The sequence below is a fragment of the Vicugna pacos genome, chromosome 5, assembly GCF_048564905.1.
Source record: "Vicugna pacos chromosome 5, VicPac4, whole genome shotgun sequence".
Taxonomy (NCBI): Eukaryota; Metazoa; Chordata; class Mammalia; order Artiodactyla; family Camelidae; genus Vicugna; species Vicugna pacos.
The window spans coordinates 90755434-90776639 of record NC_132991.1 but is presented as its reverse complement, the minus strand read 5'-3'; the positions used below and the strand labels follow the sequence as shown (position 1 = coordinate 90776639).

At 45.8% G+C, this 21206-nt stretch overlaps 1 protein-coding gene across 2 annotated transcripts in view; it reads right to left on the bottom strand.

Annotated features, from left to right (window-relative positions):
* DGKD (diacylglycerol kinase delta) overlaps positions 1-14423 on the bottom strand; it is a 101697-nt gene extending 87274 nt beyond the window's left edge. For both annotated transcript variants that reach the window (XM_072961865.1, XM_072961866.1), the window contains exon 1: positions 14255-14423. In XM_072961865.1, the coding sequence (XP_072817966.1) occupies positions 14255-14410 (156 nt within the window). In that variant the 5' untranslated portion in view covers positions 14411-14423. The remainder of the gene's footprint in view (positions 1-14254) is intronic.
* Positions 14424-21206: the final 6783 nt, after the last annotated feature.

The following is a 21206-nucleotide window of genomic DNA, read 5'->3' as shown; positions in this document are numbered from 1 at the left end:
AAAAAAAAAAAGAAAGTGACCCTCTTCCATCTTGCCCCCAGGACAAAGCACTGATCATCCTGGAGCCTGAGGTGCACCTCACTACGGTGGGGCCAGTGGAGCTAGGCTCAGGAAAACCACCACAAATCAGGCACCCTTCACCTTCAGACGCAGAAGAGCAGAGCCAACTAGAAGTGGGTCGCAGGTGACCCAAAACATCCGACTACTCAGACCGAGGTGGTGGGAAAGGCACTGGACCTCGGGCCAGTCTCATATGGGACTCACATTTTTTCCAGAGCCAAGCACACAGCTAACGGCAGTTCAAACCCGCAGACCGCAAACACCATGCAAGGATCGATAAACCAAAAGAAAAACAAAAAAGTGGGCGTGGGAGGTTGAAGATACCATAAAGCACATACATAAATCTGAAATGAATTATTACAGAAGACAGAAGACCATTTTAGAAAATGCATGCTTTTGCAGAATGACACTGCCTCTATTAAAAAATTAAAATCAAAAATTTTTTTTCAAGAACAGGGAGTACCAATAAGAAGAGGATGAAATTAGAAGACAACAAGCTAAGATACAGGCCATGATTAGAAAAAGAAGCAAAAATAATCACACCACAGCAGAATTAAAATCCACATGTAAGAAGCTAAAGGGGAAACATACACTGCAGAAAATGCCACTGATGGCACACAGGACAAAATCGAGATGGTCACAGAATGCTGTAGGACACGGGAAGAGAGAGAAGACTGAGAGAAAAGCTCATGGATGGAGTGGTGATGGACAGATTATCTAAGCTACAAATAATAAGAACCACCCACAGGGAATATAAAATACATGGAGATGCAAAAATCAGAAGTAGGGAAGACAAAAGTTTTCCAACTCATTTTAATACCGCCCCAAAAGGAAAGCAGAGACCTGCGGGCCTGATGTTCTGAGATCACTGGGCACTGCCTGTCCCGGGCACAGCAGGAGATGGGAGCATCACACTTTGGCCGTCCCCTCTGCCCTGCAGTCCCACCTCTGGGCTCCATTCTGAAGATGAGAAGACAAATTGTGACACAGCAGGTGGTGATCAAAGACCAGAGGGTCAGCCTGAAGGGGCTCTCCTGCGGAAATGGGGACAATCTGAGCATCAAAAAGAATGACTATAACTCATTATAAAACTGAATAAAAGCAGTCATGAATCCACAGTGAGACCCCCTCCCCCAAAGAGAGAGAGAGAAAATAAATAAATAAATCATTTGCCTCCACTGGGGATGAGTACTCTACCAAATCCTTACTTTAAAAACTGATAATTAAACACAAAGAATCCAGCAACTACTCTGCTTTCTGTAGGAGGAACTGTAGTCCTTCCCCAGCTGAAGTGGGAAGAATTTACAGAATACCAACAAGTAACTATAGAAACGACAGAAAGCTAGGGGCTGGGGTGTGTTCCAGTTTTCAAACTCTCTTAATAAAATCGAATCAGGCAAGTTATTATGTATAAATGCTGAAAGTCATTTGGTAAAAAGTTGACGGAAAAAAGGATTATTTGCACGATGTCCAGAAATCACCTCACAGATTACTTCCTAATCACAGAGTGGGAAGTCCACCTTTCCAGTGGAAAAATCTAGCATCTTCACATAACCCGAAGCCGCAGCAGAGAAGACTGCCTGACAGGACACAGAGCATCCCAAATCTAGATTTGCCCAAAACATCAACCTGAATATAACTGAGTCTTCAGACCTCTCACTTCCAGTTTATAGCAAATGCAGAGCATAACACAAACCATGAGGAAACAGTCAGACATGTCCAGAGACAGATTTTACAAGACAACTGCCCTCGTCTCTTCAAAAAGTCAATGTCAGAGAGGGGAGGGGAGGGCAGGTTGCTGAGGGGAGCTGCTCTAGGTTAAGAGACTAAAGAGATACAATAAGTACAATGCATGAATTCTGACTGGTATGTGGCTCCCAAAAGGGAGGCCATAAAAGGAATGTTTGGTTTAACAGGGGAAGTCTAAAAAGATGCAAATATTAGATATTAGAAAATTACACTTAATTTCTTAGTTGTAATAATAGTATATAGGACAACGTTCTTATTTTCAGGAGTCCTTACTTGTAGGAGTTTAGGTGTAATAATGGTACACAGGAAATATCATTTTTAGAAGATACATGTTGAGCAATTTAGGAGTAAACTGTTGTGACACCTACAAATTACTTTCAGAAAGTTTAGCAAATTATATTCAATACATATAGGTAAAGCATATTTGGCAATGTTAACAATTACTGAATCTCAGTAGAAACTATATTAGGTATGCACTGTACTATTATTCTTAAATTTTCATAATAAAATCCTGAAGAGCTTTCCTTGCAAAGATATTCTTCATAAAACATAAGCATACATTTGCATAAGCAACAAGCATTACAAAAAGATAAGAAAAAAATTTTTAGTAATACGGAGAAATGCTTGTAACATTACAGTGAAAACTAACATATAGTTTCATTTCAACTAAACACACCCAGAAAAATAGCCCAGAAGGATATACCAAAGTAACAATAAAGTTAGTGCTGAAAGCACTGACATCCTCCCCATCCCTCCCTTGCCTGCCTCTCCTACTGACTTCCTTCTCAGGCTGGTCCTCCTCCTCTGCCCACTTCCTAAGAGCCAGTGGCCCCAGAATCTGCCCAGGTCCCCTTCTACTGTCCACTAGTCTCACTCCCAGGCTCAGAAGAACCATGCTTCCACATGACTGTTATGGGACTGCACAGGACACAGGGAAGACGTGCGATCTGGAATCTACGAGACCCAGGTGGCCTCAGGGCACACCTGCAAGCACCTTACTGCTCTGAGTCTGTGTCCCTCATCTGTGAAAACTGGCAGAGTTGAAGATAACAAGATCCTGGACACCACGGAGCAGAGCTCAGTGAGAGCAGAAGCCCCAGAGCTGGTCCCCAACCACAGCTCCTCATCTGAGAGAAGAACGCCATTATCCAGCACTCACGTGAACCACAAGCCTCCTCTTCTCCAACACCCCAGCAAACCATCACCGAGTCCTCACAATGTCCAATCCAACTCCGTCCATCACCACCACCACAACCCCGGCCCAGGCTGCCATCATCTCTCACCACATGGGTCAGCCAGCATCCACTCAGACGGCCACAACACAGCCAGAGCAATCTTTCCAACCTGGATCAGATATCTCACTTCCTAAAATCTTAAAGCAGTAGTAGCCCACTATTACAGAGCTCCCTCATGTGGCCTCTACCCAGCTCCCTTAGGTCACAGTCAGGATCTCCGTGACTCTTGCTAACTCTGTCCACACTCACTTTCTTTCAGCCTCTTGATTTCCCCCAAGTACCCTCTAGCCCCAGGGCCTTTGCACATCTCTTTGACCAGCTACCTCCTCCTAATTCTTTTATTAATCTTTTTTTAAAAAATCTCTTCAGTACAGCACAGGGAATATAGTCAGTATTCTATAATAACTTTAAACAGAGTATAATCTGTAAAAATACTAAATCACCATGTTGTACACCCAAAACTAATATTGTAAATCAACTATACCTCAACAACAACAAATCTTTTTCATTACAAAACAGCACAAAGTCCACAAAACAGAAGTGTACAATTATCACAAACTGAGAACCCAGCTGACCACCACCCAGGTCAGGAGACAAGCTACCAACACTGCAGAAGCTCCCTCTCTCAAGGACCATCCAGTCACTCTCCATCTCTTCCCATTACCCAGACCTCCCTGGTAATCGTTTTCCTCGCATGCAGGACACAAGCAGGCAAGCCTAAACACTTCAGTGTTCTGAACTGGATATAAACAGAATCATACAGAATGTATCCTTTAATGCCTAGCTTTTTGGGTCAGACAGCATTAACGCTGTGATTAGTCCTTGTATCAGCAGGTAGCAGTGGTTCATTTTCGCTGATGCACAGCATTCTCTTGTAAGAACATACTATAATTCACCCATTCTACTACTGACAGACATCTGGGTTGCTTCCACTTTGGAGCTGTTGCAAATAATACAGTAGTAATAATCTTGTACATGCCTCTTAGAGGAGTACATTTGCTTACATACACTATTAGATACATGGAAGTAGAATTGCTGAAACACAGGATATACATTTCTTCAACTTTAACAGACACTGCCAAAATGTCTTCTAAGTGATGCTCCCAATTTAATACTCCCACCAAGAGTAGATGGGCATTGCTTTGCTCCGCATCCTTACTGACACCTGGAAGAGACATTAAATGGAAGAGACGGCAAGCTATGAGGGACTCGGCGCAGAGCATCAGCATCCAAGCCCTCTCTGGGTGTGCCACCCTCCCAGCATATTAATGCATTCACTAAGCCAGAAACTCCTCAAATCTCCTTGTTCAAGAGTTTATATAACTCAACCTCCAGCCCCACTGCACTCCTAGGAATTAAGGGATAAAGCTGAAAGTAACCACTTGTCTGGTCTTTCTGCTGACCACCCCCCATCCGGATGAAGATATCCTGGGGCCCCAACCTGAGTTCCCTCATTAGCAAGAATTCAGGCGCTTGTAGAGACAGAGGGTATAGCTCAAGTGGTAAAGTGCATGAACAAGGTCCTGGGTTCAATCCCCAGAACCTCCTCTAAAAATAAATAAACAAATCTAATCACCTCCCCAGCAAACAACAAAAAACAAACAGACCAAAAAAAAAAAAAAAAAGGGAGCTCGTTATAAATAACAAAAGACACTCCTATCACTCAGGAGATCCCTGCCAGGAATCAGGGACAAAGAACAATTGTATCTTTTATTATAGCACACAGAAATGTAACAGATTTTTGTACACTACCCTTGTATCCAGCAACCCTGCTATACTCATTTACTTACTGTAACTTATCTTCATACTTGTAGACTTAAGAAAATGATTATATCATCTGCAAATAATGACCTTTTTTCTTCCTTTCCAATCCTTATACTTTTTCTTTCTTTTTCTCGCATTACTTCAGCGTGGTAATGGTGAACATGTATTTCTTGTTTCCATCTCAAGGGGAAATATCAGCATTTACCACTAAGCATGAGGTTGGCTGTTTCTGTAGAGACTCAATTAGATTAAGGCTTCCCTCTTCCAGGGCTGGGCAAAGTACAGTCCACGAGCAAACCCAGCCCATGACCTATTTTTGTAAAAACACAGCTATGCCCACATTGCCTGTGGCTGCTCTTACACTACCATGCAGAGTTAAGTAGTTACCACAGGAACTATACAGAGCCAAAGTCGTCAATGTTTACTATTTGGTCCTTTACAGGAAAAGTTTGCTGACATCCCTCTCCTCCTTACAATCTGAGTATGAATGAGTGCTGAATTTTATCAGAATGTTTCTCCTGTATCTGTTACCATGGCTGTTAGCCCAGAGCTCTAACTCCCCCACTTCCCTGAGGGACCGTAAACTAGGAAGTGTCATCCCTGCCTTACGCAAAACCACCAGAAGAGAAAAACAAGAGCCCACCAGAACTGGTTAGAACCAGCTGAGCCCAAGATGGCGGAAGATCCGACCTCCAGGAGACCTCGAGCCTCATCAGATGTACACTGTGATACATTAGCTGCTAAGTGACACACTCACCAGGACCATGACAGTTGACAAGTGCCATGACAACAACCAGAAGAGCCCATACAAGGACTGAAAAGGAGTGTTGCCTCAGTTCTAGGCCCTAACCACACCCCTGTTCTCAGGTAAGTCAAGAATATTCCTCCCTCCTCCTCTTCACTCAGCGCCCTCCCTTTTACCCACACCCTCCCATACACGGTGTCTCAGCTGAGAAGTTGATTTGCAAACTAAGTTCCCACTTCTCCATTCTTTGGCCACTGAATGAAAGCTTGTGCTGTTCCAGCCTCAGCATCGGTGTTGCTACTGGCTGTGTGAATGAGCATCGGTTTTGTTACCGGCTGTCCCAGCCTGGACCGGGGTCCCCACAGGGGTCCAGGCGATCAGTTTGGTTAACATACCTATTGAGATTTTGCTTCGGATTTTTCACCTATGCTCGTTAGTAATACTGGACTGTAACCGTCCTTTCTTGTAATGAACTTACCAGGTTTTCTAACACTGAAGTTTTGCTGGTCTCATAAAAAGAGATATGGAGTGTTCCCTCTTTTTCTATTTCCTGGAAGACTTTATGTAAAACTGGTGTTATTTCTTCCTTAAATGCTTAGAATTTACTAATAAAGTCAACTGGGCCTACAGTTTTCCTTGTTGGAAGATTTTAAATTATAGATACAGCATCTTTAATAGTTAGAAAACAATTTGTATTTTCTACTTCTGTGTCAGTTTTAAGTTATTTTTCTAGGAATTTATCCACTTCATCTAAATTTTCAAACCTACTTGCATAAAGTTGTCTATAAAATCTTCTTACCCTTTTTAGCATCTATAGGATCTTCAGTGATGTCCCTTTTTCATTCCTAACATTAACTATTTGCCTTCTCTATTTTTTCTTGATTACACCTGCTGAGGTCTGTCAATTTTACCAGATTTTTCAAAAAGTCTATTTTTGCCTTTGTTTATCCTTTCTAATGAATGTTTTCCATTTCATTAAATTCTGCTCTTCATTATTTCCTTCATTCTGTTTTCTTTGAGTTTAACTTGTTGCTAACCATCTGATACACAGCCTAGGATATAGATTTTCAGCAGTCTTCTTTTGTAATATAAATGCATATAAATCTATAAACTTCCCTCTAAACATGACTTCAGTTGTACCTATTAGCTATATGTCATATATTTCTGCTATCATTCAACTCAAAATATTTTCTAGCCTTCTTTGACTCATAAGTTATTTAGAAATGAATTTCTAAATTTCCAGATACATGGGGATTTTCATTTTATTGCCTTTTAGCTTAATTCCACTGTTGTTGGAGAACACAGTCTGCATAATTTCAATGCTTTGAAATTTGTTGAGAATTGCCTTGTGGCCAGCACACAGTGAATTCTGACCAATGCATCTTGTGCTTTAGATAAGAATTTCAATTCTGTAACTGCTCAGTAAAGTGTTCTATATACATCCATTAGGTCAAGTTTAGTAGTTTATTGTTCAATTTTTCTATAATTTTACAAAAAAATTGTCTGCTTATGAACATAGATGAAAACAGCATCTGAAACAGGTATGTTAAAATATCCCACTATGATCATAAATTTGTTTCTTTCCATTATAGTTGTATTAATTTTCCTCTAAATATTTTGAAGTTACATTATTAGGCATATATGGATTTTAAATTATTATATCTGAAAATAACCTTTTATCATTTATCAGTATCATATCTTTATCTCTAATAACAAATTCTGCCTTCAAAGCCTACTTTGTCTAATATTAAAATACTATAGTAACTCTCTCTTGGCTGGTGTATGCATACTATTTTTTCTCATTCTTTTACTTTCTATTTTTTATATCCTTTGGTTTTAAATATGCCTCTCTTAAACAACCTAGTCAGGTTTTGTTTTCTTACCTGTCTGACATTCTCTGTCCTTTAAATGGAGCATTCAAGTCCACTAACGTTTAATGTGATCACTGATATACTGGGATTTAAGTCTGTCTCCTCACTTTTTGCTTTCTCTTGGTTCCACTTGTTCAATGTTCTCTTCTCCCTCCTTTCTTGCCTTCTCTCAGATTTAGAATTTCTTACTATTCAATTTCTCTTTTCTTTGACTTTAGATAGCATATAGTCTTTCACAATTTAGTGGCTGTCTCACAGATAAAAACATGTATCCCTGAACTGTCTAACAGAAACTGGTTCCTTTTTTCTTCTTCCTGGAAATAAAAGGAAAACGCTAAACAGTTTTATTCCATTTACCTCATTTCTGACTTACAACCATTGCTACGTATTTGAATTCTATATATGTTTTAAACCCAAAGACATAATTAACTTTCACAGTTAATAATCATTTGGTGTTTTCCACATAGACAACCTTTCTGTTGTTCTTCATTCCTTCTTAAAACACTAATCTTTCCCCTGAGATCATTTTCCTTCAGCCAGACACAAACAAAAAACACCCCTCAACGTTTCCTTTATTATGGATATGCACACACAAAAAAAATGGTTTTGTTTATTTGGAAAAGTCTTCATTTCAGAAGGATATTTTGGCTGAATAAAGTATTCAGAGTTAGCAGTTTTTCAGCCCTTAAATTTCAGTTGCCTTCTGCTTTCCGTGGGTTCTGTTAAGAACACAGCTGTCAATCTAACTGTTGCTCTTTTGAGGGTAATCTGTCTCCAGTTGCTTTCAAGTCCCCTTCTCTTCTTCATCTATGGTTTTCAGCAGTTATATTAAGAAGTAATAGGTGTGGTTTTGTGTTCACAAGGCTACTGAATCTGTGGGTGGCACTTTTAATGGTTGTGAGAAATTCTCAGGCACTAGTTTTACGAATGTTGTTTCTGCCCAATTTTCTCATAAAAGACTTCCTCACTGTTGTCTCTGCCTCCTGCCCTGTCTTCTAATTTCCCCATTTTCCCCATCTTTTTTCTGTAGTGTCTCCAGGCTTCCTTGTGGGTATTTTCTTTTGAGTTATCTTCTGGGCCACTAAATTCTTTCTTCAACGGTGTCTAATCCTTTGAGAACTTAACTTTATTACATTTTTCAGTTTTAGAATTTTCATTTGGTTCTTTTTTAGTTTCCAGTTCTCTACCAAAACTCTGAATCTCTGGTCTTTTATCTCCTTAAACATAGTCAGTATAGTTGTTTTCAAGTCTGCATCTGATATCTAGAGCCCCTGTCAACCTGTTTTATAGTCTGTTGTTTCCATTGCTTTTAATTCACGCAGCCCTGCTTCCCCATGTGTCTGTTTTTCACTGTACACAGAACACTGCATTTACAGCCTGGCTCGTGGCAGTCCCTGGAGGATGGAATGATGTCCTCTCCCTCTACAAGCACTGGAGTTGCTTCTGCTAGGTACCTGGAGACAGCAGCACTCTGAGCAAGCTGACCTTCATTTCAGAGACATGACACCCTTTGGAAGTCCTACTTTTAATCCTCCTCATTCCTTGGAAGTGGCTTTTTGGGATCCCAACCCAAATTAAGGGAGCGCACCCAGGACTGCTGCCTTTTGGCAGAGCCTAATACCTCAGCCCCTCCAGGCATTCCTGACTGCCGTGCAGAGCTCTGCCCCTCAGCTTCCCCTTCAGAGTCAGTGTGTACCCTGTGTTAGTTTCCTGAGGCTGTCCCACACACAACCTAGGGAGGCTTAAACAGCAGAAATTTGTTCAGAAGGCTAAAAGTCCGAAATCAAGGTGTCAGTAGGGCCACATTCTCCCTAAGGGATCCAGGGGAGAGTCCATCTATTATCTTTTCTAGTGGCCTCACCCAGTCCCTGGTTTGTGACGGCGGCGTAACTCTAACCTCTGGCTCTGTTTTCACATGATCTTTTTCTCTTGTGTTCTTCTGTGTCCAAATCTTCCTCGCCTCTCTTTTCCAAAGACACCAGACATTAGATTTAGAGTCCACCCATCACCAAAACAACTCCACACTAACTATGTGGCTATTCTATTAATATCTGTCTTGTCTTCAGACTGTTAATTCTAGGAGTGTCTTTTGTTGTTCAGGAAGGTACCCCAAGTGTCCAGCGCACTGAACAATTTTAAGGTCTCTAATACTTGCTGAGTTAAATTGAATCTGTGAAATAAGGAAAATAACACTTAGCCCATGGTATTCTCACTAGTATTCAATAAATTAACAATTTTTTAAAAAGACGTTCTCTGTGAGTTGTCGGCCAGATATGTTGTTATTTGCTAGTCTAGCTGCTAGACATGGAGACTTACTCAGATCAGCTTGAGCTGGGCAGGGAAGGCTACTATTTGAAATACAAAAAGTGAACAATCAGAAAGACAAACAATCGTAAAAGCAACCATTTGTTGAATGCTTCTACTATGCCAGGAACTGTGCTAAGGGCTGTACATAGATTACCACGTTTAAGTCTATGAATTATCATCATCATCTCTATTTTTACAGATCTGAGAACTATTGTTATCATTTCTATTTTGCAAATATGGAGGCTGAGAATCAGGAACACACACCTAACATTTATTGTCACCACTGCATACCCAAGAACTAGTATCTCCCCTGTTTACAGATGAGAAAACCAAGTTTTGAGAGGCTTAGAGACTTGTTCGTGATCACACAACTCATAGCAGGAGCGCAGGATGTGACTCAACTCCACACAACACCAAAGTTTAGACTCTTAAATACTGTTACACCCTAGCTTTAAAAAACCTTTACACCACTTCACACACTCTAGGACAGCTATAATCAAAATGATATAACAACTGAAGATGTAGAGAAACTGGATGACTCACAATTAGCTAGAAGAAATGAAAAATGGTGCAGACACTTTGGAAAACAGGCTTGTAGTTTCCCAAAACTTAAGCATGGAGTTACCATGTGACCCAGCAAATCCACTCCTAGGTAGATATGCACAAGAAATGAAACGCGTATCCACACAAAAATATATACGTGAATGTTCATAGAAGTGTTGTCCAGAATAGCCAAAAACTGGAAATAACCCAAATGTTCATCAACTGATGAACATAAACAAAATGTAGTATACCTAAACAATGGTGTATTATTCACCAGTAAAAAGAAGTCCTGGCACAAACTACAAAATGGATGAACCCTGAACACACATTAAGTGAAGGAAGCCAAAGGGCACATACTGCATGATTATATTTATATGAAATGTCCAGTATCGGCAAGTCCATAAAATAGAAAGCAGATTAGCAACTGCCTGAGGCTGAGATAGTTGGGAGGAAATGGGGAGTGAATGCTAATGGTTATGGGGTTTCTTTTTTGGGGAGATGAAAATGTTCTAAAATTGACTGTGGTAAATGGTTGCACAATCGTGAATATACTAAAAACCACTGAACTGTACACTTTAAAAGAGTGAGCCGTGTATGTGAAGTCTATCTTAATAAAGCTGTTTTCTCAAGTCTTTTACAAGTTGAAACTTTTACCTAATTTCTGCCCGTCTTCATCTCGCACTGGAAAAAAATACTTTAAATGTGAAATCAGGAATATAAGCACTTTAATGCACCAAGCCAAAAATATTAACTTTTTTAGACTTTTAAATAAATTAAACTCTATCTTTACTGATGAGCTTCACAGAATCACACTTTACTCAAGTTTAAAAATATAATGTGTCAGTAAATTTATTTACCAGTGTATTAGCTCCATTTTCTTTGTTCCACCCTAGCTACATGGTCCTATAGAATCATTACTGTGTACTACAGTAAGGAAATGAAGCAGTGTGTTTGCTGGGGACAGGTGGAATATATGAAAATATCAGACATACATGAACTGCTAAACCAATAAACGACCAATCCAAATCTACACACATCACACTGTCAGTATGCTAAAAGACTGTGAGTTATTGAAAACATTTTAAAAGAACCTCATAAACTAAAGATTTATTTGGGGTTTGGTAAGCCTTCTCTTTACACATAGGTCATTAAGGGCTTGTTTCTCAAAGTCCAGTCCACGGACCAGCAGCAACAACAGCATCTCCTGGGAGGTGATAAATGCAGAATCCCAAGCCCCATGCCAGACTTACTCACCCAGAATCTGTATTTTAACAAGATCCCCAGGGGATGGGTCTGCACATAAAAATTTGAGAAGCACTGTCGTAAGATACTTCCTTTTCTTTTTCCATTAAGACAGCTCTAGCTTGCACTGGACTAATATTTCAAAAACTTGACATACATACAGCTCTGGTACTGGGCCAGCTTGTCCTCAGGTCCATTCTTCACTCTTCAGCTCTGTTCCAAATTGCAGACGGACTAATCCCTGCAGGCTGGGCTTCCCAAACAGGAGGGGGACAGCACACGTCTCCAGCAGCTGCAGTGCCCTCCCAAGGCGCCAGCCCCCGCCAGATGACCCAGGGTGGTTCCAGCTCTGGCGAATGACAGCTGTTCTTGGCATCTGATATGCTGCCTCCTCCCCTTGTCCTCTAGCTTCAGGGTGGCAGTGGTTTCCTGTTTGTTGCCTCATCGCAGGGCTGCCTCACAGCCCACTGTCTCCTCAATTCTTCATCACCTGTGGGACCACTCCTCTATACCAAACTCCCTCTGTTTTAAATACTTGAAGTGCGTGGTTCCTTTTGGGGCTCAGAATGATACCCTACACCATGCTGGATATTCCCCTTTGTACCACATATACCAGAGGAATTTTCTGAATGGCTTATCTGCTTTAAAAGGGGGAGATGGGGAGAAGGGTTGGGAGCTACTGCACACACAGCAAACCTCACATTCTGACAACCTCTAACAACCCAAAAGAAAAATCAGCTTTAAGCTATTTGTACAGCAGATGTGACAGAATTCAGAAAATCAAGTCCTCAGGGTGTATTTTTAACACTCTACCCATCACTCCTCCTCAACTAGAACAGCTGGTATAGCAGCTATTGTTGTTTTTTTTTGAGGGGGGGTGCCTCTTGAAGAACAGAATTCTGTACCAGCACTGGATTCTCTGAGAGAGCAAATCTTAGTCGTAAATCACATGATCTGCGCCACACTGGGCACATACCATGCTTGAGGACTGAGCAACAGGGGAGAACAACTCCTATCAGTACCGGTTAGGGCTACCTGGAGCTCTTCCTAAGAGTACATCTGACCCATCACTCTCATGCTTTGAATAACCCTCTGTGGCTCCATCTTGCCCGAGGCCAAAAACCCAACTCCAAGGCTATCCTTTCAAAATCCAGCCTGATCTACCTGGAGCCTCTTCCTCATTCCTCTCAACCTGACCCGTTCACCTTCTGACCATTCTCCCAGGTGTGCCAAAACCTTTAGCTACAACATTATCCCTTCCTCACTTAGCCTGACAAACTCTTTCCCTCAAAATCCTGCCTCTTTACAGGGTACCTCCTCATCCTTGCCTCCCAGGGTGGTTGGATTCTCAGCCCTCTGAGCTTCCACAGCACTTACTATGTCATACCGTCATGTGCACAGGCATCCATCTCTTACAGGCTGGGAATCCCTCAGTGGAGAAACTGTCTTCCATCTTGGGATCCTGATGGTAGTTCAGATCCATATCCACAGAGACTACCCATGACACCCTTGGCAGGTCACTTGCCCCCTCCACCTCAATTTTCAATCCCAAAGAAGGGGGAGACAGACAACACTCAACGGGTTACCACCGGTGCTCAGTGAGTCAATAAGTGCTGTCAAGTTAACCCAATTAAAGTACTTGGCACAGAGTAAGCACTGAAGAATTGCTATTATTATAATTATTACTATTACTGTCTTACCTGGAACAAAGCAAGTGTCCAATACCTATCTGCTGAATAACCGGAGCACTTCACAACAAACCTGTTTGTAACGTTAGGATCAAAGATTACCCCACTGCAGGTATCAGAGGCTAACAGAAGATAAAGCAAGAAATGGTTCCCACGCCAAAAGTACCCGCTGAACTCACTGGCCCTGGAGGAAAAGCGCACTGCAGCAGGATGAGAAAGTCTGTGCCAGCTGGATCTGCCCCGGCTGCCCACAGACCCAGCCTGCCTTCAGCCACCTGTCCAACCACCTGCCCCAGAAAGGTGCTCACAGAGAGGGATCACCTGTAGCAAAACCCAAAAGCAGTTTTCAACAGAAACCGCAATGGGAAAACAAAGGGTGCAACTTTACTCCTGCAGAAAGGAAATGCGTCTTTCTGCAGCTAATACTTAGCGTCTGGAGTTCTCCATGGAGAGTGGGGTGCCAAGCGGGTGCGCAGCCGGGAACGGCCCCTCTCCTGCTTTCCCGAGGAGGGAGGGGAGACCGGCATAGAACGCGCGCATCCCTGCCCTTTCCCGCACGAAACCTCTGGCGGGGTCCAGCTGGATTTCTCAGGGGACCACAGGTGCGTGCAGAGCACCCAGCGGGAAATAGCCCGATCGGTCCTCAGAAAGGTGCAGAACCTGGGGTCTGGGAGCGCTCGCCGGCTGGGAGCAGCCAGGGGCCCCATTTCTGGTGCGCTCGCCCCCCAGCCTGTAGGCCTGTCCCTCCGGGTCCTCCCAGCGCGGGGCTTCCTCGCGGCCCACCGCGCCCAGCGCCCCGCCCGCCCGGCCCCGCGCGGCGCCCACCTGCGCCCCGGCCGCGGGTCCCCGCCGCCGCCTCGCCGGGGGGCGCGCTCAGCCCGGGCGCCCGGCCCGTTACCCCGCGGAGCGCGCTCCGTCCGGGCAGCGGCGCCCGGCGGGACCTTAGGCCGGGCCGGGCCGGGCCTGGGCGGCTGCTCCGGCCGGGCTGCGGGCCTCACGGGGCTGTAGCGGCGTGAGGGGCGCGCGCCCGGGCCGCCGCCGCGGACTCACCTTCTGGCGGATCTGGCCCGACGTGGACACCTTGCGGATGAGCTTCTGCGGGGAGCCAGGCTCCGCCTCGGGCTCGCTGTCGGACGACTCCTCAGGCGGCGGCGGCGGAGGTGGCTGCGGCGGACCCGGCGGAGGGGCGCCCGCCGCCGCCGCCATGCTGCCGGGCCAGCGCGCGCACAGCGGGCGGGGGCGGGGCCAGGTCGGGCCGGGGGCGGGGCTTGGAGGGGCGGGGCCGGGTAGCGGTCTCCCGCTCCGCCCCTCCGCGCCCCCTGCCGGCGGCGCGCGCAGCCGGAGGTGGCGCCGCGCCCCGGCCCCCGTTTGCCCCCACCGGTGGTGTCTGGGCCCCCGGTTTTAGCGTCTGTTTGTTTTCTTCCTGGGACACAATTTGTATTTTTTTAATTTCTGTGTTCATTTTTTAAAGATCTTTAATCTTCCCGTTCATGGATGCAAGTGACCTAGGCCCGGGACCATGTCTTTCTCGCCCTGCATTGTGTCACCAGCATCTAAAGCAGCGTCCGGCATTTAGCAGTTAGTTGCACGGCAAACAGTTCGGGGAGCGGATGAATGCATGCATGAATGCAGAAAAGAAAGTACTTGCGCGGGCCTCTGGGATGCCAGAACAGGGATACACAACTCCATCTGAGAAGGCTTCCTGGAGAAAAAGATGTTTAAAGAGAGAGAAAATGTGAGCAGGAGTTATCCCTAACCGAGGAATGTGTTCTAGGCCAAGAGATGAGATTGTGCGAAGGCTTGAAGGCAAGAAAGAACAAGTCTCTAGAAAAAAGGGAAACTGTAGCCTAAAGGAAGAAAAATACCGTAAGAGATGAGCCTAGGGGCGGGCGGGTCAGACGGGGCTGTGTAAACCTGATAAGAGGTTTGGTTTTTTATGCTGAGTCCTGAAGGCAACAGGAAGCCCTTGAGCAATCTTAACCCTGGGCGGGCCTGGGTCACAAAACTGGGGCCTGTGATCCAGGCTTTGAAGTAAGCCGGGCAGGTGGCTGCCCTGGATTACTGGGAGGAGTTGCTGAGACAGAGAAGTGGACTCAGGACAGGGAGTGATCCCTTAGCTGAAGGCAGAGGCAATTCGGAATAAGCCCCTCCTTCCCAGCTAAGACTGCGCGCTGGTTGGTGGATGGGAGGAGCCCTTCACTGGGAGGAGTGGGAGGGCGGTTAAAGGTAAGATCAGTTGAGTATTTGCTGCCCTTTGTAACAGCCAGGTGGAGGAGGGTTTGGTGCCAACTGAGTCAGCCAAATCCATAGGGGGCTGCATAACTGTCCCCTTGCCCTTTCAAAGGGCTGCTGTCAGAGACAGTGGCTCTGTCATTCCTGCTGGTCAGCATGCTCTCTGGCCCCCTACACTGAGCACTGCTTCCCAGAAGCAAAATAAACAAGACCCTCAGGGGCCACAGAGTAGCATCTGGCATGAGGACATGGCCAGGGGAATGGATTCACAGCCGGGACAGAGCATGTCAGGGCCTAATGCAGGAACACTCTGGGAGAGGCAGAGCGCCCCTGGTGCACCCAGCTGGGTTGCCCAGTGCTGTAGCCAGTGGCCACATGTGGCTACTTCAATTTCAGTTTCAACTAATTAAAATTAAATTCTCAGTTCCTCGGTCATACTAGCCACATTTCAACTGCTCAATAGCTGCAGGTGGTTTAGCAGCCACTACACGTGACAGCACAAATATAGAACATTTCCATCATTGCAGCAAGTTCTGCGCTGGGGGAGGATAGTGCTGGCTCCCACGTACTGACTGCACGACACCCACCAGACATTCTAGTCCACTCGTAAGTCCCACAGAGCAAGCTCAATGGTCTCATTCTAGAGATGAAGACCCTTCAACCTGAGGTTCAGACACCTCTCTCAAGGAATGCAAGAGAGGCAGAGTTTGAACTTGGAACTTTTGATTCCCAAGTCCTTGATGCTTCAGGGCTAAGCCTCTCCGGAAGCTAAGTCTCGAAGGAGCGTGTAGGAAGAAAGAGAGAAGGGTCTTGTTATGGGCTGACTTGTCCCCCAAACATTCATATGTTGAAGTCCTAATGCCCCAGGACCTCAGAATGCGGCCATATTTGGAGACAGGGTCTTTAAGGAGGTAAGCAAGTAAAAATGAGGCCATGAGATGGGCCCTCCTCCAGTACAACTTAAGTCCTTGAATTAAGACGTCTGGATGCGGTCAGGCTCAGAAGGAAGACCACGTGAAGACACACAGAGAAGCCATCTCCAAGCCAAGGAGAGAGGCCTTAGGAGAAACTGACCTTGGAGACACCTTGATTTCCAACTTCTGGGCTCCAGAATTGTGAGAAGAGAAATGTCTGTTGTTTAAGGCCCCCAGTCTGTGATACTTTGTAATGACAGCAGGAGTAGACTTAATAAGGGCACAGAGAGGAGGGGGTCCTGCATCTCCACAGAGCTTGATGATTCTGTATCAATTAATTACAATACAGTGTGATACCTAAATGCAAAAACCTAGGGAAGGGGCTGTACAGCAGGGGCAAGAATTAACTCTGTCAGGGTGTCAGGGGAGGCCATCCAGAGGAGGGGGGACCTCAGCCGGGTTTGGAGATTTGAATGGAAAGGCAAAGAGTGAAGGGAGTTTTCCAGGAAAATACAAAAAGGCAGGAGACGACTAGGCAAGTTGGGAAGATGGCAAGGGATCTGGCTGTGCTGGTGAGCAAGGTTGTGGGGAGGCGAGAGCGGGTGGACCGCTGCACCAGGACCAGAGCAGCCTCTGTGCCTCACAGGAGCAAGGACTTTGTTCCCTGGGCACCCACCGGCGCCACTGAAGGGTTTTTGAAAAGCAGAGGAACTAATGTATCTGGGCAGAGAATGATCCAGAGGAGAAAAGACTAAAAATAGAACATTAAAAAGTGATTTATCAACTCAGGCAATGCTGCTTTGGGCCAGAACCAAGGAAGTGGTCCTGGAGGTGGAGAGAGGAGGTGACAGACAGGAGACACAGCTGCTCCAAGTCAGGAGATTTGGGAGCAGGACCAGTCGGGATGCCTCCCAGATGTGGGGCTTTCCGGGGGAGGATGCCCTACTGAGCACAGCAGGCCTAAAGGCGATGATGAAGATGAACTTGGTTTGATGCAAATTGAGCTTGAGGTGCCTGGGTGCACTGATGCCTACGCCTGTTAGTGCTCAGGGGATACCTGGGTTCCAGCATCCGTCATTTTAGAGACGAAAAGCCATGGGCATGAACGTGAACACAAGGAAGGGTTGGGAGGTAGAAGCCGTGGCTGGTTAGGAGTATGTCTGCAATTATGAAAAAGTGCTGGAAATTGTCATAGCCAAGAGGAGCCAAGGAAACGTGACAACTAAATGCCATGTGTGATCTTAGATCAGAAAAAGAATATTAGGTACAAACTAATGGGCTTATAAATAAATAAAGAATGGGCTTTGGTTTAATAATAATATGTTCAATATTGATTCATTCAGTGTGGTAAATGTACCATCCTAATGTGAGATGTTAATCATTTAGGGGAAACTGGGTGTCGGGGAAACTCGCTGTACTTTCTTTGCAACTTTTCTGTAAATCTAAAACCATTTGGAAATGAAAAGTATCTTTTTTTGGAAGAGTATCAGGCTTAGTTGCAACTATATTATGTTTTTAAATCTGAGAGACATAACTGACATATTTTCTCTGATGAGCAGAGATGCCTTTGTGTTCCCCGGTGGCTGCAGAGCTGTTCCCTTGGAGACCTCCCCCGAGGTGGCACGCCTGTAAGAGCACATTCACCCAGTGCCTCCTTTTGGAGTGAGTCACGCTGTGAATCATCTCTAAGAACATTCTGCTCCCCGAGTTTACCCCACCTTAAGGGCATATCAAGGTGGCAGTAATAACACACTTCGCATCCAACCTAATCTTTTTTCTCGACCTGTCAGTGTAGAAGTGTGCCTCCTGTCAAAAAGAACCGCTTCATGTTAGGATAAACAAGGCACTTGAAAATGGGAATAATCTTAGTTTACCCTAAACTACAATTGTGATTGACTTCTGGAGCAGGACATTTCTTTACTGCGGGTGCCATGTAGTTTCCCTGTCCCCCCAGCACTATGTCAACCAAACACTACGCCCAGACATTTCCAAACGTGGCCAACTCCAGTCCCCTCCCTACTATGTCCCACCCCAGGGACCAATAAACTAAACCCTTAGGGCTGTGACAGGGAGGAGAACAATGAAAAATATTAGAGGAATAGGAAAACAGGCACCAAAAAGAAGTTATCTACACATGTGATAAAACTGTAGAGAACTAAACACACACACATGCACACATCCATCAGAATAAGGTGTGTGGATTGCATGAATGTCAATATCCCGGCTGCGATACCTACTATAGTTTTGCAAGATGTCCTTGGGGGACATACAGGATCTCTCTGTACTGTTTCTTACAACTACATGGGAATCTGCAATTATCTCAATAATATTTTCAGTGTAAAAAAAAGAACTTACACGAGTTCCTACTGTATAGCACATGCAAATGTATTCAATATTTTGTAATAACTTATAATGAAAAGGAATATATATATGTATGGCTGAATCACTATGCTGTACACCAGAAACTAACACAACATTGTAAATTGAATATACTTCAATTAAAAATAAAAGAACTTAAGGGCAGCCATTGTTGCCATTGTTAAATCGCAAATGTTCATCTCTCCCCCTGACCCCTCCAAATTCTTATACACATATTCAGCCTCAAAAGGTGAGCATAGTTCTGGTTACAGACTCGGGGAAGCCAGAGCTCAAGTCCAGACTCCGACTCTCGCTAGATGTGTGACCTTGGGCAAGGTCCATAACCTCTCTGAACGGCCGTTTCCTCATCTAACAAGTGGGAATGACAGACCAACTTACAAGTATGTTTGGGATGATTAGATGTAGCAAGGCAGGCATGCAATATGGAGCAGGCATCTACTTCACCAGCCCTCTGGTTGTGGGTTGCAGGACTTTGCCCCAAGTTCTCAGCTGCCACTTTCTCCATGCAGCACCCTCCCTCCTCTGCACCGTTTCTTCCACCCCCACCTACCTAGAGAACCCTGGGCCGCACATCCAACCTGCACACGGACATCCTGCAGACACAATGCCACAGGTGTGCAGGCCCAGCAGAGGGGAGGTTCCACATCCCATTCGGAGCAGCCGGCTTCTCGCTTCCTGCTCTCGCCCCCAGCGCCCTCCCAGGTGGCCAGCTGCAGGTCGTAAACTAGCCTGTACGCGAAAGCCTACCGGTCAGGCTTTTAGGTACCAAAATAACCTGGAGAGCAAGGGCTGTTCTGACCTCTGGTCTCCAGGGACTGACCTTCCAGCACTCTCTCTGGCTTTCACACCCACATGGTCTCAAAGGTCGGGCCTATTACTGCCCACTCGGACTTAGGATATACTGGGGTCAAGCAGTGCAGGAACCAACAGGCTGGTCCTCTTGCCAGGCCCTGCCGGGCATATTCCCTGGTCCCTGGCCTGCCCAGGGTCTCCAGCAGGAGTCAACCACAGCCGGCCTGTGGGCTTAGGGCATGGTGGGGGTAGCGGAAGGGCTAAGATCCCCAGAGGAGCATGCCACCTCCCTCATCATCCCTTTCCTGAGAATCCTAAGACAAGGGCGGGGCTGGAGCAGAAGCGTGCTGTTCCCTTAGCTCTGGAGAAAAAACAGAGGAGAAATTGTCTGACCCTGCAAACCCACAGGGCCCAGCCTCCTGCCTGTATCATCATCATCATTCTTCCTCCAAAAAAGGCTCCTCATCCCTGTCAATATCAGAATGCCTCAAATTCAACACTCAAGTTCAAACTTTGCTTTGTGTGTGTGGGATCCTGTCCAAAGTTCCCAAGTGGAGCCTCCAGTCCCCAAAACACAAAGCAGCCTGGAACCCTACTGAACAAACCCAGATGTGGGAGCCTCCATGGGCCCAGAACCCATGCTGTGCCCAGCCCTCTGCCACTGATTTTGGTCCTGGAGACCTGACCCCCAGTGTCCAGCCCACACCTGACCCCTCCCATTCACCCTCGTACCTCCTATGAGTGGGTTTAACTGTGCAAAACTCTCCAAACCCCTTTTATCCTATTCTCTTGAAGCATGGACCAGAGCCTACACATCCCTCAAGCCCCTCCGTGGCCACCAGGAGAGCCAGCTCTTCAGTCTCCCTGCCATCATTTGCAGACCCCCAGGGCTGGGGTGCCAAGAAAGGCCTCCATGAAGGACAGGGCCCTGGCATCACCTCCTTCTTCAGCTCCAACTTCCTCCCAGACGCCAGTATCCTCTCCCCACCCTTCTATGCCCAGTCTCAGCAAAGACACTAAGCAAGAAGCCCGTATGGCTCCCAATGAACCCCTTTTCAGGGACAACCCCTTCCTAGGGCTGGGCTGTGTCATCGCTGGCCACAGGGCGTTGATGCCCTGAACCAAAGCTGGGCCAGTCAGACTCTCCAGCCCGAACAGCACACTGGAACCAGAGACTCCGAGCATTTGGTGCTGAGCCACTACCAGGTGGATGGCCACCCAGAGGGCAGGACCCTGAGCTCCTGGGCTGGGACCCCTAGGCTTCTCTGATTTCCGCCCACCCCAGGTGGAAATCTCTGAGGTCCTTCCAATGCAATCCTCCCCCACCCCACCTTTAAACTAGCTGAATCTAACTTCATTGCTTGCATTCAATAGAAATTAACCAACAACCCAGAGCGCAAACAAGACTTGGACCCAAAAGTTGAATCAGAAATGAAGAGTGTTTTTGCTTACATTTGTCTGTTGCCCTGTTTATTTCAGGAGGCTCTTTGGATGCCCTGGAGCTAGGATTAGCCAGGCCATTAGTCACCCTGCCACCAAATTTCCAGGGAAACAGCTTACCCCAGGGCCCTTGAAGAAAGCCGGACACACCAGGCCCACCAGGTGAGCATACTGACTTCCAGACGCCTTCTCGCCTTGATGGGCCTGTGCTGAGCCTCCTTCTAGATGCCGCCCGCCCCTCACCC